A 19,307-nucleotide genomic window follows, 5' to 3' on the forward strand; every position below is an offset into this window, starting at 1 on the left:
CGTTAAAACCATATTTAAACAGACATAGAATCAAAGAAATGACTTCTGGGACGCTGAAAATGCTAGCTTTGGAAGATTTATTTGGTAGATTCTGGATCGCCCAGTGCACTGTTGCTAATACAATTCTAAAATTTTGTTAATATGCCGGTTTTCTTAAAGATTTCATTATCTATACTGGTACTGATATTGTTTTTAAATCTATAAGGATAAAAATGTTGATCTGCAGACAAGGCTACCACAATTCTCTTATTAAATATAGCATTTCTCTTCAAAATACATTGACAAATGTTCCAAAACGGCGTTCATCTTGTATAATTGATAAGTAAAAAGTTTGACACAAATCCAAATTTTTTGTAAAAATTTCAAATCCTTTTTTTATTATTAGACTGTTACTTTGTTTTAAAAACAGAGGTGAAGTGAATGGCATTGTTAATTCAAAGTTAAAAGTAAAATCAGAAAAGTAAAGTTAAGCTTATCTTTTACGTCTTTTACATTCGCTTCGAAAACTTAGCCTTTGTTATTTTTGTTTCGTTGCTACAAAGTACACTTCCCTTGACACGGAAGAACATTTTATTGATTAAAACAGATGGTGACCGTTCTTTGTCGTTGACAAAAGCACCCTACTTGATAGCTTAACTTTACCCGTTAAGCGTTTCTGGATCTTCTACTCTATCTGGATAAAGTGGCTTTAAAGGTCCTGTATTTCACCATGGTAAAAATTACAAAGATTATAAGTGCGCGATAAATACTGGTGGCGCATTTACGCCTGGCGCAGTGATCTGTTGCATGAGACAAATGTCCATGTGTCGAAATTTATCATACAATTTTGAAACGAAGCGGTGGGTAATATGGAATGCAATTACCAAAAAAATCACTTAATGCTCACTGGCGCTTTTTTATTAAGACTCCCACGGTTGCTGGAATCACAAGGGTGTAACGTGACAAAACAGTAGCCGTATTGTTCGCAAAACACACGAAAGATTAGGCCTACGTAACCTCGACACGCGAAGAGTCAACAAAAAGATTAACTAGAAAATTTAATTGTATATGATTTTTTATGTCGTGTAGATTGCTGATGGAAGATTTACGAGCTATGTGGTAACCGATAGTTTGCTTAAAAGCATTTTCTCCTTGTTGAATATACTCTGTGTCACGGATACTGTTTCCATTTCTTTAGTTATTTGGTGATGAACTTGGTAGAAATGTGACTGGCTTTTTCGTTGCTAAAAAGATGCTTAATACGGTGCCGTCATTTTTCTACTGCAAGGTTGATAGTCATATTTCAGGAGATCCAGTTTTGATTCATTGAAACAATGCAATGGATCCTGGTACAAAGCCGCCTGGCGCCATTTAAAACGATATTTCCTATCGACCCAAATTGTAATAAATCATCCCAAGTAAAGGTTTCTGATTTCTTGATAATTTCTTAACTTTAAATCAAATAAAATACAGCAAAGTAATGTTGCAGCTATCTATAAATGTTGAAACAAAAGTCTTGTCTGTGCAGAATGGAAGAATTGTTTTACTACTGAAATTCTGTAACTGTAATTCTAAAAATTCTAGGAAACGAATATGAATTGCCTGTAAATGTTGCCCACCAGGAATCTTTACGTCAGAGAACCACAGCCATTTTCTTAAAGGACCTGCCAACTAAAGTAGTTTTTCAATTTACCTCATCTAAGATAGTTTTCAGACAATAAGGATTGTCTCGTGAATTGTGCTTCGCTATCGACCATAGTTCTTATCCTTTTTCTCTCTCGTACCCTATTCTTTCAACCCCTAATAATTTTATCTATTTTTACATGACTTTCTTTAAGTGTAAGAATCAAAATAAGTAGCTGCCAGTTTAGCACAATTGTAACTTCTGTCAAAATCTTAAAACCAGATTTATAATATTAGCAAATAATCCTTCTCTTTTGATTTCTTGTCTTTACTTTCTTGTTACATCAAAGAAACCAACAGAATAAATTAGAATAGTTGTTATTTTCTATTCATTTCATTTTATTCATGACTTGTATCATCTTTATTTTTTTATTGGTTGTCATCATTTGGTAAATTATCATATGCTTTCTTATAAGAAATTTTTCTGAAACTAGCAGTAGAGTATTCCTAATTCGTCTCATTTTTAAATGCAAAGGAGACAGTTACATATTATAGGTACAAAGGAACCATATTAACGTTTCATTTACACATTAATATCTAGCTACACAGTTTTTCCTTCCTACTTTAACAAAGTCTGGTAGTAGCTTCATTTACAATGAATAAGGAATAGGTGCACACCATTTTTGATTTTGTGTACCTATGATTTTCTGTAAATCTTTGTAACTTTCTTCTAAGATTGCTTTGTTCTATTAAAAGTTAATTATTATAATGGAAGTTTTTTCATTGCAGGTCAATTTTCTATGCTGTGTCCATCATTTTACGAGTCAAGGTTACGAATGCTGACTTAAATTTTCCTTTGTCTAAGTAAGTGGCCTTAACCCTTTCCTATTTTGCTTTTGATGCCAATTTCATTTACACATGGGACAAAGATCGGTAATTAGATCGGTACCCATTCTGTTAAAAAAATTGCATTCCAGAAGACACAAGGATCCCTTCATTCCCCTCAGAACAAATTTCCGTTTTGACCCGCACTGTTCCCATGTTCAAATTGACAGTATACCAGTATTTTTCTCGCGGGCATGATTTAACGCAAGTTTCCATCTAATTTGAGATATTCATGATTCTTGTTCTGTAGAAATTTTGTTCCTTTGGGATGAACGATAAGTTTCCTACCTATAGATGTTTGCAAGCAGGGCACATTCAGAGGATTTTTGTCCCGACGCATTTCGCTGGGCATTTAAATATTTCATTGGTTGAACTACACAGTAGACCTATTGTTAAGTATCCAATCGGTGCAAAGCCTATTGTTAAATCTGAGCGGTTGACAGACATGCCGTTAATTCACTCCTATATTTGATTGAAGAACTTCAGTGTGATTTTTGCCTACGTTGGTGTTGTGTGTACCAAGAATCAATATGCATTTCTGCTACTTGAACCTTCCAAAGTGAATTGAACAGAATGTAATTACTGAGATAGAAATGATTGCTGGTCTCACACAATAAAATTATTGACTTTAAAAAGAAAACCAGGTTATTCTATTAGTAAATGCTGGTAGTGCATTGTTTTTTGAAGAAAAGAAACATTTTCCCAAAAATAAATCTTGCATTCTTTGCAAATTATGTCTGAAATGGAAGTCTTGCTAATTTAAGATTCAGACAATTTCTTCCTTAGAGCATTTTGCTTGACTTGTCATAATTTTTTCATTTTAATCCGTTTTCTTTATTTTCTATTTGTCTAGATACTACCTTGACAAAAATGTTTTGTAATTTTTTTGCCTTCATAAAGCACTTCGCTTTTTGAAAGTGCCTCATCTAGCAAAATGTTTTCTTAAGCTCTACCGGGATTCATACATGCCATTGATTTTCTGTATTGAAATTTGTACCAAGGGGTATTGTCATTTGTCCTTTTCCTAATAATTTTGTAATTTTTGAAAATGTGCAGCGTGTAGACTTTGTAGATTTCTATTTTTCATTTCGAAGAAGACCTTCCGAGTCTGCTTGGATCAGCCATCCGTCTCTTAGTTTTTGTAAGATTTATCTTCAAAATTAGTCTTGATATTTTTCACTTGTTCCATGAAGGCCACTTCTATCTTCTATCACTATCTTCAAGCCGAACTGCGCTTAATAGTTTTTTTTGTTTTTTATTGAACCAACCTCCCTAATTAGATGCAAATCCACAGATGACATGAACGAGAGCGAATTTCCCTCAAGAAACCGTTTCAACTGAAACCAAAGTTGGTTGACTAAGGGCCTCCGGAAAAACTTGTCACATTTATCTCGCAACATTTAAAAGCCATTAATCTTAGACGACCTGAAAATAGGGCCTATCTTCCTTTTTTGTGACGTAGCATGTAAAAGGGAAGGGAAAATAAGAATGTCATGGCTGAAGATGTTGGAAATAAGATTGTGGAAAAACCGGTGCTATAGGGGGTTGCTTGATAAACTTCGGCAATCATTATGGTGGAAGTGATTAGTTTGATTAGTGATCCATCAAATTATCTGACTGTATGATTGCTTGATCGTTGAGACTAATTAAGCTGATATCCATTGTGAGAATCAGATTAATATTTTTAATGGATTCGAGGTGATGTTTTATCAAATTAACCATTAAGAAATTATGAACTTAATTTTTCATTGAAAGAAAGAGGTTTATTGCTCTCATCATCATGAGTACACACCCTCGCACTATAGGATCTATCAATCCCGGACAGAAATCATTGATGAACTGATTGCAGAAATCACGTTTCTTTTTATTGTAAATGTTGTTTTGGAGGATTATCGAATGATCGCTTGATTGGCAGATACATTTCTACGGTTTGTTTAATTTCATTTACCGATGTTTGGCATATTCTTTTGGTGTTTTTTTATTCCTGGGATTCATTAGTCCAGTGAAGAGAAGAAGAGAATAAGCGATGGTGATGATCTATGCGATGTTCTAATCTTTTTTAACCTACCGTTACAATTAGATTGATTTAAGTTGTTTCAATCGCTCAAAAATTTTTCTCTATCTACACATCGACCTTTGCATGCGTGCAAGTGAGATAGATATGCTGTCAGAAGTGTTAATAAACAACATTGCAATTAGGCAAACTTCAAGCACAAACTTATGCCTCCAATCAGTTTTGGCATTGTCGGCTGACAGAGAGCTGTTGACATACGTCTTGTATCGTGTGTTTGTACAAGTTTTCGAGAGTCAAATACCATCGAGGCTTTATTTCGTCTCACTAAACAAACAGCTCTTTACCCAATGAAAGGGCCCGTTTGCCGACTGACAGAAACACAAACGCCCTTGCGCAGTACACAGACGAGTCAGCATAAGCACTTGACCGTCGGTAATAGATACGCAAAGGAAAGACAACCTTTTTATACGCGGGCAAAGAAAGAGTGTACACTTGAGCTGATTGACATGGATTGTGTAACGGCAAACACCATCTCAAGATTAATTGTGTTTTAATGCAGTATCTCCACTCTTCGAGAGCGTCTGGATCTTTTGCGAATTACCAAGATTAAGTTTAGGGTCACAACTGGGTGCAACAATTCACTAGTCAATTAAAATAACAAGCAAGTTTTTCAGAGCCGATCGTATTTTAATGAGAATCTGTCTGTTGGTTTTGGTGCTCAGAAATACAAACGAGGAAAGTCGCAAGGCTTGGGGATTTTGCCAAGAGGCCAGTGAAGTAATCTTAGGTCAGAAATTCAGTCAGAGACTAAGCAGCCACTCGAAGGAGGCTTACTGAGAAGATAGAATCTGTACAGCAGAGAAGAAGCATTAGCTTTCCATTCACAGCGCTAGCTGGATCCTTGAAAAGAAAACTGTGCATTTAATATAGCGTCCTCGCTTTGCGTCGGAAGAGCCTTTCTTTGAATTGAGAAACTGTTGTGAGCGCAGTGTCTGGGTTCATCTTAATAAAGTCTCTCAACAAGTAAACGCGAAGTGCCAGCTCAAAGAGAGCGACTGAGTATTCACAAGACAAATCGAAGCAGGCTTAGAATTGGCAGCTTTGTTGGCAGAAGGGTCACAGAATTGTAATTTGTTAGCAATGGCGTTGGTAAACCCACCAGTTACAAGCGTGGATCACAACTGTGACAAGACGATTGGGGAAAACGAAACGATACGAGATGAAAAAGACCAGGCCATAGAACCTATTCAAGGTAGGTGTCACCCATTAAAATGTAGCTTGATTGCTTTGCTATGCTCACCTTACGACACAGACAGACTGTACCGCCAACCACACGTTGAGATATACATTTAGGTACTCTTTTTATGAGCCACTCGCACTTCATTGGGATTACAATGTTGTGACAAGAATAATTATTAGCACTTTGCTGTGATTCGCAAGATTTACATCAATTCATCAAACTGCCCATGCTCAATTGAGCTCTCACTTCTTACTTCGTTTTGGAATTCTTTCAGCTCTATGTGTCTGTTTTTCCTGTGAAACAACCACAAACTATCTTTAGGCCATAGAGTTGTTACTTTGTCGCTTCGAGCCTTTGATTCTGTTTCTGTTTCCTTCTAAAATTAGGAAGCTTTGGATACTCTCCTGTTTTACTAAAAGCTCAAATTTTAGACGATACTGTTCATTTTTTGTTTGACATAACAAATAACAATTTTATGTTCATTCCTGTAAACATTCAACGGCAACATTCGAAGGTATTGACAATGTAAATCTCATGGCTTTACCTGTATCAACGCAAGATGTAACATACTTTTAACGCAAGACCTTTTTTTCAATGTGAGTTAGCCGTATCTTCGATCTTAAATCACATATCTCCCTCACGATCATAAATTCTAACATTTCATCCAATTCCGCGATCATTTCAAGGCTGGCACTAGCGAACACCCAATATTCTACCAAAAGGATAAATGGTTCCTCCACTTACGATTTTCTTTTCTCAAAAACTGTTTTCACAGAAATAAGGCATTCATACTCTAAGGGCTATTGGGCAGCCAAAATTTGTACTGAATAAGTTAACCAGTTTTTCTGTTATCAAATGAAAAGTGTTACTTCATTAATCAATAAATAAGTTTTTCCCTTATCCATTTTAACCTCCGCTATTCGTGAAATCGTTACATTATGAGATTGGCAACCTTTCAGGCCTTTGCGCTTCCCAATCAACCATTGCTTCTTTTCTTTAACTATTAGTTCGAAAACTGCTGCATTATTCCACGACTTTTAAAGCCTACTTCACCTTATTAAATGTTTACAGCTTCTTTTCGCCATTAAACCAACAACGAAAACCATTAAAGTCCTTTACATAACCAAGAGATCTGTGAGATTTACACCGGCTTAAAAGTTATGTCAGAATTTTACAGTAACAATATTTCGTAATGACATTTCAAAATGAAGGCAGGCCTAGTTAGAATAAGAAGGAGGATTAACAGAAATGTGACAATTGTGCAAATGTAAGGTTGTGACTAAATGCGATCAATCATCGTAAAGGTAAAGCTGTTTTCCTTTTTAAAACACACACAGGAAAAAGGAAGGAAAGAGAACGAGTTTAAATGAGTATAAGCGTTGGAATAATATCTGAGTGTTTTGAATTACGATTTAGAAACTACATGTTTGATCAGGGCAAAACTGAAAATATAGTAGGCTGGTAACTGTTTCTGCAAAATGGTGCTACATGAACAGTTAACATTTGCATTCGAGTATGATACAAATTTGTATATTTCAACAGTGACCAACAACATTGTCCCATCGACAAAAAAAGGGCGCGAAATCTTTTTATCCAGAGTATCTACCTTACTGCTATTTCTTGGTAATGTCACTGTTTCTGTTGTCTTTCTCATGAAAAAGCAAATACCAAGAAAATAACTTAAGCCATTAATTTGTACAATTTATATTTAACGTTGCAAATTTAGGTGAGACAATTTGAGCTTATATTGTATTCTTGTCGCTTCTTACTGATATACAACTCAATTATGCGCCCATCTCCTTAAAAAAAATTCATTAGATCTATGGCTTTTGATTCGACAATTTTCTAAGGTTCTAGATGAAGGAAGAAAGTAAAAAGAATGCATTGGATGTTTTTCAAATTTTTGTTGACAAGTTTGCTCATTGCTGTAAAAAAGATTGAGAATTTCAGTCTAAAAGCCGTAATTTGTATTTCGGACTAAATTCTTCAAAGGTTGAAACCAGAGGATATTACTCACAATCAATGATTTCATTTCCTGTTTTTCTTCAGATAATAAATGGCATCTTCCACGCTCTCTTTTTTTATGACTTAAATAAAATAGCGTCATCAAATGGAAAAAATCATCAGAATTATGTGTCGAAATTATAAGATTCAAGCAGTTTTTCATGTCATGTGAACAGAGCTAGCTATAATTTCAGTTTTTTAGAGAGTAAGGAACAAGATAACAACTTGAATCTTCTTTATCTACATACCGAGCTAATTACATGTTAACGAGATTCTTAACAAGGTTTTTTTGGTTCTGAAAACAGGCAGCATCATACAGTTAAGACCAAACAATCGCGCTTTTTGTTTAGGATTTTCAAGTAATTTTTTTCTAAGATAGTAGGTTTTAAAAAAGTTGAAAAATAAGGGATCAGCATAAAATTCCAGCTAGGTTATGGCTTAAAGAGAGAAAGATGCTCATTGTTCCAGATTTACTTTTTCATTTTCGGCATCATTTTTCCAGACTTAAACCGGCTTAAAAACTCCACTGAATGTCATTTTTCATTTTTAAAGTTTCATTTATATGTTTAAACGTCAATGTAAGATCCTTATGCAAATTAATGTGAAGGCCATAATTATTGCAAACTTGATCCTTGCTTGTCGTATTAAGAATAACATGGATTGAAGATTAATAATACTTGGTATTGTTTTAAGTTTTACGAATGCTTCTTTCGCTCAAGATAATTCTGTGTATATTAGTTTTATCTGAAAATATTTCGGTTAAGAAATTGTTTCAATATAACAAGGCTCGCGCTTATTCAATTGACATATCACTGTGCATTTAAAGCCTCGTTTGTACAATTCTATGTTCAATACATAGTTACTCCAAATACCGAGCGATAAAAGGGACAACTTCATGTTGGCTAACCCCTTTCGTACAGGAATCCTCTATTTAAAATGTTGTTATCTCTTAAATGACTTAAGAAATATGGCCGTTCTATGATATCTTTTTAGAAAATAGCAAGGTAGGTAGAATGTTTATGCATTCATGGCAAAGAGCTTTTAAGCATTTCATTTGTTTTTATATTTTAAGCATAAATGCCAAGTACCAGGCCTCAAAAGGCTGCCTTTCACCTCTTTAAAGACAGTTTAAAAAATTTCCTCTACTGTTTTTTGAAAATCATTATTCACAAATTTATAAATTAAGAAAAATTCTTGAAAATTCAATAGTCAAAAGTCAAATTTTTAACAATGTAAAATTAAAGCTCGGTGTAAAATACAAGAATTATGTTTCTATCGACAATTAGAGACATGCTCAAAGACGTTATTGTAGCAAATTTCAAATAAAGCAAAGCTGTACAACTTTTACTAGTTGACCTAATATTTAAGCTCACTCTAAGATTGCATTGCCCTCAAGCTCAGTTCATGAAATTGTTGGAAAAAGCAGCTTGGCCAAGATTTTTTGTTGACTTAGATGCTTCTGGGTCGTTTATTTAGATGGTTAGTTTAAAGATAATTTATCTGAAGGATCATTCGCACGTGTCAATGCAGTATTTTGGTAAACATATCTTTCAATTTTGCTTTACTAGAGAAACTTCGTGGTTTTAATTATTCTTCTCATGCCTATTTAGCCAAACACATCTTCTCCTTAAACTGAAATCCACGGAATCAAATATGCTGGGAGTTTAAAGAAAGTTTCTTAAATAGTTTGTCGACTTTCATGTTCAAAAGATTATTTAAAAGGAATTTTAAATGAAATTTATGTGCAAAGATATACATCTATGAATATAATATGTAGATAATTGAATGATTTAAATCAATATGGTCAACGAACTTTTGTGAACTTACGTTTAGCTGAATTCTATCGCCGCTTTTGATAGTAACTATTTGCCGTTAGTCAACGTAATAAATGTTAAATTCTTCCTTTTTTGTGCTGTTCATAGGTGTATTCAGTTTCAAGACTACCTTCTTTGAAAAAATCGACCAAATCAATGATGGAAGCTTTTAATAGCCAGTCCAATTCAATTATATGCCTGTTGTTTCAAATGTGGATAAATCTACTCCACTGGCACTTGGCACGAAGCATTAGGTTTATCGTGCTTTTCAGTTCAAGCATTCAAGTTATTAATAGGTTTGATATATTCCTTCAAAAATCAATTTTAAGAAAACTCGATGCAGTTCATGTTAAAGTAAATGTTTTTGCCACGAGAACGAGCGACAAGAGAAAACGACAATTGAGGGATTGAAAAGAAAAGAGAGTTCAAACGTCACTGCACTTTTTTCTAAGCAGTTCCTATTTATTTTTTCTACAGCTGGGGGCAGATTGCTTCCCCCATCTTTTCAAAAATACAATAATAAAGAGAGTTTGAAGTTGCAAAGAATTAACTGCACATTGTGGTGTAGATAAGGGGACAGTCTTAACAAGACTCGTCTGTAGTCTATGCCAAAACTTTTTAGACGAATGGGTGCCTTAGACTCCCTTATAAGTTTGAAGAAGACAAAAACCCTTTCACTGTTCATTGTTGTCAGTATTTTACCACTCAAAAACTGTGATGTACTGTTGTTATATTCAAAGAGCGGTAGTCTGAAACCATAGCAGTTTCTGAAGTTTAGGTATTTCCAGAATAAAAAGGTAGGCCTTACAGCGCTGCGTTTTAGCAAGATGTTAAAAACAGTCAAATTACTTCAAGTTCAAAAAATCGATTACATAAGAAACCTTAGAAATATTGGAATGACAGAATTTGCAATTTTTGCATGATGTATCAATCAGCGCTTTCATGATTACCGTCTGTTTTTTCACTGCCTTAACTTTTCTTGTACGTACACTGTAAAATCACACGACGTGCTCTTAAATTCAGATAAATTATTCGGTAAACACTTCAAAAATTTGTAATAACCAAACTTTCTGTCAATTTTTCTCAATGCTCGATTCTTTATCCATTTTAGTTCCAGAGAAAGGTCGATTTATTCCTCATTCTGACGGGTCCCACTTGCCATAAGACTAAATTTTCTTATATAGACTCTGAGGTGCTTAGCATTCAAAGGCAATTGTCTACCTTTTACCCAAATAAGTAAGATTTTTTTCAGCTTTTAAACTTAAAGATACAAAATATCTTAATTGGTGAAAGATCACAGGTCTGTTGCCACGACAACCCTGCATATAAACAATTCCTCGCAAATGTTGATATAGTTGTCAATGTTTACATCACAGTATTGTATCGAAGCTTGTCAATCGCCGTATTGGGAAAAAAACACAGATCTGTGACAATTCTGCTTTCAGTTTCAGTTGAGATCTAGATCTTTTTTAAAACAATTTTCAAATTTCAATTTCATTATTAATTTCTCGAAAACTAGAGAACACAAGTTCCTAATATGTTCCCCTTTATGCCTATGTGCCGTCTTGTGTCTATCAAAAATGTAAGATAGACTTTTTTCTCGATTGACAACCCAAACACAACAGTAAAAACAGATGGTCCAATCTTGGAAACAGGAAACTGTTTTCATCAAATTTAAAGAAAATATCGTTTATCCAAATATGTAGGCAATGAAAAATTTCTTTCCAGCTTATTAGTTGTGATTGAATTGAAAGTTCTAGATATGTGTGCCCAGCCAGAATTTGTTACCAGTATGTTCAAATCAATATAAGCTTCAAAAGTTCGTTTATTCTTAAGTTCAAAAATTCATTCAAAAGTCTGTTTATTCAAGTTATGATTAATGGGAAATTTTTGGTTACCTAGTGGATTTGTTTTCAAATTTGAACTTATCTATATTTCTTTTTATTTCTTTATCTATCTGTCTATAATTTGTTCTAATATCTTGCATTTCGAAAATCTTTCATTAGATTGTCGCATCAAATGTGACGTTCTTTCGGTATTCCTTGCCAATATATTCCGAGTAGGCTTTAATTAGCTCATCGTTTTTAGCTACTTCTGTAAAGAACGCATACAGTAAATAAATGAATTACTTTTATTATTATTGTAATGTTCTTTTCCATCAATATAAAATGGTATAAAATGTAACATGTATAATGACGTTTGACGCTTTTCTTGATAACATTATAATGATAATAAAATCTTGAATAAAGAATAATATCGAAATTTGGAGAATTAATCGATCCTTTTAGCTTGCTAGGGATTATTGCTTGTAGGAACTAAATCAAGGATAAGTGCAAAAAAGCTTTCTAAGAAGAATTTTACATTTGACCAAGAAATTTAATGAGGGAGGGTTTTGGAGAAAGCGGTGGAGTAGGCCATAGAAAAATGGGAAGTGAGGTACCAAGACAAATTTGGTTTTGTTGGAAAGATATCTATGACATTCACTCATTTTTATATTTCTTGCCTCGGAAACTTTGAGAAAAAATGATTAGCGAATGATTAAGTTTCACGTGACCTTTGCCATCCTCTCACGTGTATATCACGTGCCAGTTTGGTTTCTATGAATAAAGCACATTGTAAAGGATCATATTCTCAAGTCTGTCTTTTAGCAAGATTAGATGACTTGGAATCGAACAGGCTCTTTTAAATGTAGTTATGCTTCTCTTAGATGCACTCATTCATAACAGTTGCATTTTTTATAGATATTTTGCTAAGAATTTTATCGCTTACCTAACATCGCAAAGCAATTTCTCATGAAAGGAATTTTTCATGTTTAAGCTTATCCTGTCATGGCTGAAGCAAATTACACGGTTACTATTCTTTATCTTTACCAAACTGCTATAAAAAGTGATGAAATTTTGAAATCACTACGCGAAGAAGTAATGCTACTATACAAAAAGGTGTTTAGAATTAGTCTTCTGTTTCAATTTTGGTTTTTATCGCTATTGATGTAATTCAAAATATTCCTCTATTCAAACATTGTTGTATTGGTTGCGTGAAATTAAAGTCGGACAGTAAAGAACTTTTGATTGGAAAGTTTCGTGATTTTCAAGTTTAAGCTTAATCCGTCAGAAATTGTAAAGAAAGATTTTTGCAAATTGCCGGATTGTTTTCATTTCGGGCTGTCAAAAGACCCCTTTTCTATTACAAAAAGATTTGTGCAGTGGAGGTTGAAAAGCTTTGCGCATCCTTCTTAAGACAATTTCAAGGTGATATTAACTTTGGTAGTGAGCAAACTTTTTCTGTTCATTTCTAGATTGATCACAATTATTTTCTTTAGAATTGCTCATGTGGCAGAAAATCAGCTGTTCTTTGCTCTTTGTAAACCACACCGCTCAGCACACAACAGAAAAAACATTTTAAGTTTCCATGGGCAAACGTAGACATGCGTAAAAACGAAAAACTAATTTCTAGAAGATTCTCAATAAAATTTCTTCTTCTTGCGATCTGGCATTATTGCGTTTGCAATTTTGATTGATATGTGATCATTAAGTAAAATTTGGTTATGTATACGCCGGTGTTGATTTGTTTAATCAATTATCTTGTTCAGAATCCATATTTTCTTCCTGGTTGCTGCAAAACCATGCCTCGGAGCTAAAAGATTCTGTTTACGCATATTGATGTAAAAGATTCCAAATGTTACGCACATTGGGTAACCGTTGGTTGATAAATCTGGTCAAGGCCTTTATTGACTCATAATTGTGTCATCATAGCTGAGTCATTTTTGCAAAACTTGTTGTTTGTTATGTATCAGATGGTGAATCAAGAGAATTTTCAATTTTGCAGATACGTATTCCAAATACGTATGCTGGCTGTACTCATTCATGGGTGGAGCCCGTGCTTTAAGCCCCAGGCTCCGGTGTAGCTAAAACTTAAATGATTTCTGAATTCATAGTCAGATACGAAACAAGAGAAGAAAATACATAGGTGTGGACGCAATAACGAGACTGTGATTTCATTTTAATTTTAGAATATTTATCGCGTGAAAGTCTCAGATAATAGTACCGTATTTAAAACTGACGTGTTGTAAAACGTAGCTAATTAAACGATCTAGCTTAGGGCAATATAATGAATTCTTGATATAAATTAGAAAAGAAAGAGTAGCTAGTGTATTTAAAATCTTTCTTGGACAGCAGTTTTAAGGTACAAAGGAAAGGTATCATCTTCACCAAGCTCTTCAAAAAGCTGGAACCTTGGTACGAGAATGATTTTTTAAAAGCATCTTACTCACGTAATCAGGGGCAAAGAAAATTTACTGATTTATACAGTAACATAGCTCTGTCATTTTTATTTAGATTGAAAATAGTTGGAAAGCCTCAGCTATGGCCAAGTAGAATTTGATATTTGATACCTTGATAGATATTATCTCTCTTTCTTTCGTTTTTTCTCTCTTCTTCAGTTTAGTATTTTATCTTTATTATTTCTTTCTAAACCAATCTTATTGTATTCTTCTCTCGTTCTTTTATTTTATTGTACTCTAAACCAATCCGATTTTTTTCGTTTTTTCTATTTCATTTCTTTCTTTCCTATATTCGCTTATCCTTTTCTTCAGTCTCTCCTTATTTTAAAAATATTCTTCTTTCTTTCATTCTCCCTTCATTCATTCCTCCTTTATTTGGTCCTTCTTTCACCATTCATTTCCCCGTCTTTTCTTCTTTGTTTTCTGCCTTCCTTCGAAGATCTTGTTTTCTTTGGAGTTGTCATGATGTCTTAGTCGCGCATAACCCATGATATGGAGGTCTCCAATAATATTATCAATATTAAGAAATTTATGAATATTTTTCCCAAAACAGCAATTCTAACTCAAATGTTTACTATCGTGATCTGTTTAATCGCATTGAGCCACCGTTTCCGTGTTTTATTCAACGACGCTAAGAAGTTTACAATTGTTAATGTTGTCAAACATGATATTTACTAGAAGCATAGCAACATACCACCTGCCCAATTCACCAACATACGCACACTTTTACTGTTTCCATCCGCGAACGCATTCGGTCAATATTTTAGTCTGTTTTTTATTGTAAAGATTACCTTAGTTGTTCAGGTGCTGTTTTAGAAACAAAACCGGCCTAGTTATGTTGCTAAGACGTCCTCAAACTAAACGACCCACTGCTCCGACTGGGGACGTATGAAAATCGTCATTTGGGGACACCACTTTGAACTTTACCATTAAAATTGCTATTAACATTACTATTATTATTAAATATTACTATTAAACATTACTATTAAACATGACTATTAAAATTGCACTTTGTTTTGACCTGGTCGTTTTAGTCCTTTTCTTAGTTTAAGAGAGGCTGGGATCCATCGAAATCGCTTCTGCTTCCATTTATCGAACTTTCTCTTTTTAACGATGCTAATTTTATAACCAGTCACCATTGCAACATTAATGTTTTATATTTCGCTCCAACCACTATGCTCTAACTTGTCATTCTCTTGACAAAGGAAATCAGTGTCCACACTTCTTCCCACAAGGTCATTGGCGTGACGGAGGCACCTGGGGCCCTTAGGGATAAAACTGAGACAGGGCCTAAACTGCGATACGCCACTGCACAAGCTATTCAAGTATCAACTTGAACCATTTTCTCTTCCTCATCCTTCATCACAAAATACAGAAACTGCAGCCTTCATTTGCAATTTTTTTTATTTTACAGCACTTGCCTTATTCAAAATTTGATCAAATAGGAACATCACCTGCGTTCACTTGTACATGATAATTTTCTCTATCTTTTTAGATCAAGAAAAGTCAGCTCAGTCGTTTTCAGAGGATTGTGGGATTGATCATAGGCTTCGCAGACAAAGAACACATTTCACTGTCAATCAATTACAAAAACTTGAAGCTTGCTTTGCCAGGAATAGATACCCCGATATGGCTATGAGAGAGGATATTGCCCAATGGACGGCCCTCACTGAATCACGTGTCAGGGTAAGATATTCTTCCGACTATATTCTTGTCACGTGAATTACTTCAAATGGTGGCAGTTTTTGGCAGTAGACAGTTCAATATTGCAGAGTGTTTCTAATTGTGTGATTTGTTTACGTTGCCCCTCCCTTTTAGTAATGGGTATTTGATTGTAGTGAGGCACCCCTTAATTGTAACGATTCACGCTGGATGGTATGGAGGTCCTTTCGAAACGCACCAACTCTTGAAAACTAAGCAGGAGCTGCGAATGTATTTTGAAAGCAAAAATTACCATTTTTTATCAGCAAAAATTATTTTAAAAAAACACATATAATTACAAATTATAAATAATCTACAAGAGGAGGAAAAACTTTTCGGAAGCTTGAACTAGCATGTAGTTCTAAGCTGTTTGAGTCCTTTAACCTGCCCAAATATTTTTATTTTTCGTTTTTAGTGCGAATTCGCATTGTTTCTTTTCCTAGAAACAATTTCTATACTTAGATAATCTAGTTTTCTCGTACCTGGGTGTATTACAAGAAGGTGCTTGTTGACAAGTAAAGGATTTTGGCTTATAAATCTACGTTTTAACAGCATCTCGTTTTGCACAACACTCAAATTCCAAATAGAACAATAAGTATGAAAGCAGCTGATTGCTATAAATGATGAAGGAAATCTCTTTTAAATCCAACGGCCCACACTTGAAATCCAGAGACATATTCAATAAAAATCGTAGCTTTGAGGGATAACCGACTGGAGAAGACAATAAGATACATTTTAACGTGTAATGAAGGCTTGCTTCTACTTCTTAAATATCATCTGATAAAATACCTAGCTTGCCTATCTATATGTTAGTTTAGTTTCTATGCATTTCAAAGATCCCACGTCATCTAGCATCATTCTTTATCGTTAATTTTCAAGCTTTAGTAGAAGCAGAGTCATACCAAAATTTACAAAGATATATTCTTTTCTTAAATCAACATTTGACACATTCAGATGAAGGTTGATGCTTTTGATGGTCTGTGCGATTTTTTTATATTTCTATATCACTAACTTAGATTTCAAAAAGAATTTCATTTTGGCCACCCTCATTCTACAAAAATTTATTTAGCATTGCTTCCTCAAACAGGAATATGCCACAGTTTGCGATATTTTAGGTCAATTTAGGTGCTTGCTTTTGAACACTGTCAGGGTGGTAACACAGAACAGGAAATTCCTCAGCTTAGTTTCCTGCGCCAAAAAGCCAAACATCTGCGTCAAATTTTAACCGCCATTCTGAAACACGAGGCTCAATCACTTTTGCTCACACGAGAATGACGTAGCCTAGCAATCGGATCCTTAACAAATTTCTGTTCTTAAATATGTAAAAAACCCTCATCTGCCCACTTTGCATCAATAGACTAGCGGCTCTACTCCCAGGCTGTTTTAAAGCAGTTTCATTGCAATGTGTGAACTAGCAATCTCAGGTTATAACGCTGAGGCAACTGCTATGGGTATGCATGTAAATAAGTTGTAGTTTCCACCAAGATAAGAATTATCTATTTTGTAAAATGCCCAAAAAAGGATAAATTAATCATCCCTCTCTGCAAAACCCTGTGATGAGGGAGAAATAAAGATGAGATTGCAAACGTGAGAGATGATCAACAGAGAATAAATTAATGAAAGGGATATATTTGTATTGATCATCGGTGTTCGTTTATCATACTCTTGGATTAGCAAAAGAGGTTCTCTAATTCGGGTGTATCAATACCTTATAGACCCCAAAGAAAGGAATTTTTGCCATAACTTCGTATAGGCATTTGTTAGATGTTCTTACTGCATAGACATGCCGAACTGTAGCCCTTTTGATCTTGCTGGATCCCATGATAGTCGGTGAATTGATCTTGCTTAAAATGCTGACCAGTCTTTTATGAGACTCTTGAGCAAATAGTTTCCTGGCTCTCTCAAGTAAATAGTGGATGTCTGAGACAGAGACAAGTGGCTTCACTTTTCTTTGGTTTAGTCTCTTCCTTCACGTGGTGGAGATATCTAAGCCTGTGCGATGTCGTTTTTTCCTTTGTCCTTTTGTTCAATCTTTCGTCTGCCAGTGTTGTGATTAAATGATTTTCTAAATACGGATTTTTTAATAGTAGCCAGTGATTTAATCATTGCCAACAACACACAGAACCTGTACATATTTGACATGACCCAGGAGGCTGCAAATAGTACCTGAAAGTTTAAAGATACCTAAGGTAGAAGGTTTCACAGTGTTGTACCGCACATCATTATTCACGAGAAGAAGATATCATTTATCTTAACACGTTTAAGTAATTATACCGTTATTAACAACGCATATAACCTACCGATCAACATCTCTCACAGCATAACTAATAGACTTTTCCAAGTAATCGATGCTTCGATAAGCTTTAAACAATTAGAGAGAAATTGATTTTTGAAGCCTCAGTAATGAAACCTTCACCCTATCTTTAATTTAAACACAATCAAATTTTCTAAAACATTTTTGAAAATCTCTTACGGGGTGAATAAATTTGAGGACATTGGTATTGAATGTTGCTTCATTCTCAGTTAATCTTATCCTGATTTTTACTCTAGATCTGGTTTAAGAATCGCCGTGCCAAGTGGAGAAAGAAAGAGCGCCATCTTGAAAGGCCAGACATGTTTAATTTTGCAACGCGATTGGATTCAGCATGCGCGTTTGACCGCAGACCACAGTATTCGTCGTCCGTCTACGGTGTGCCAAACTATTCTCCTTGCTCCAGCTCTGATTACAGCCGAAATGGTCATTATTACCCGCAAAATTCCCATTGGTACTTGGATTATCAAAAGAGCACTTCTCCTTCGTGGTACTCGTCCCAGTATAGTGACTTGTCAAGAATCAGTGGGTCATACTCGTGCCAACAAGCCCCATCTTTATTGCGTAATAACGAGATGCTTAGTCTGCCATTGACTCCTACTACCCCTGTTTTTCAGCAAAACACCTCGTACCCTTAGATTACCAGCATTTTTTTCTTTGTAGATTCATTTTGATTCAATTGACTCGAAGTCATCATCAGATTTAATCGTCAGCACCGGATTGTAGAAATTCGTAAAGGATAGCTTAGAATGCTTGAGTCGTTGTATATTTAAATTAGATATTAACCTTTATACCGGAACACAAGGAAGAAAAGAAATCCTGAAAGACTAGAAAGAAAAGACTAGAGCAGCTCGGTCCCTTTGAGATCGATATGGGAGTGTTTTGATTAGCATGGGTTTTTATAAGGGCAGCAAGGGGCACTGTCAGCCTAAAGGAGGTACGGAGAATGCCTTCATATGCTTGCACCATGACGTCATATGCCCGCACCTTGTATGTGTACAGTTGCTAAATCAGCATTGTATTTCAGAAGGGTTGTCAGGAACGGACTTAAAAACGATTTTTTATCTATGTTAATTCGTCAAAAACCTCATCAAAGATTTTTTGCCTTGTTACTTAGTTGGCATAACGGCCCCAGTACATTTTTTGATTGACATGTTGGTAGCTTATAATAGAGATGAGATCTCGTAGTGGTTCTCTACCCGTCAGTAAAGTTTTTGTGACGTTAAATCGTTTTCTTACGTTTGTTTAGGAAGAAACTGTAATTATATTGAAGCACCTAGTTGGAAAAAGCACGTGTTGATTTTTCATAAATGGATGTTAATAATGATTCTGAAGATGTTAACATCGATTGTTTATCGGTTATTTTGCGTTTTTGTTGCCTCCATCATTCTTCAAAATTTAGCCTTAAAACGTATCTAGAATAACTCTCTTGTCCATGGACTCAATATTTCAATGTA

General features: G+C 34.7%; 1 protein-coding gene across 1 annotated transcript; it reads left to right on the plus strand.

The window, feature by feature from the left end:
• Window positions 1–4,858: 4,858 nt before the first annotated feature.
• LOC135686154 (uncharacterized) lies at window positions 4,859–19,212 on the plus strand. The gene is made up of 3 exons (XM_065202340.2): window positions 4,859–5,753; window positions 15,334–15,524; window positions 18,090–19,212. The coding sequence occupies exons 1-3, from the start codon at window positions 5,642–5,644 to the stop codon at window positions 18,486–18,488; spliced, it is 702 nt and encodes a 233-aa protein (XP_065058412.1). The 5' UTR covers window positions 4,859–5,641; the 3' UTR covers window positions 18,489–19,212.
• The last annotated feature ends 95 nt before the right edge of the window (window positions 19,213–19,307 follow it).

The sequence above is a fragment of the Rhopilema esculentum genome, chromosome 6 (assembly GCF_057945365.1).
Source record: "Rhopilema esculentum isolate cy_ngs chromosome 6, ASM5794536v1, whole genome shotgun sequence".
NCBI classification, from domain to species: domain Eukaryota; kingdom Metazoa; phylum Cnidaria; class Scyphozoa; order Rhizostomeae; family Rhizostomatidae; genus Rhopilema; species Rhopilema esculentum.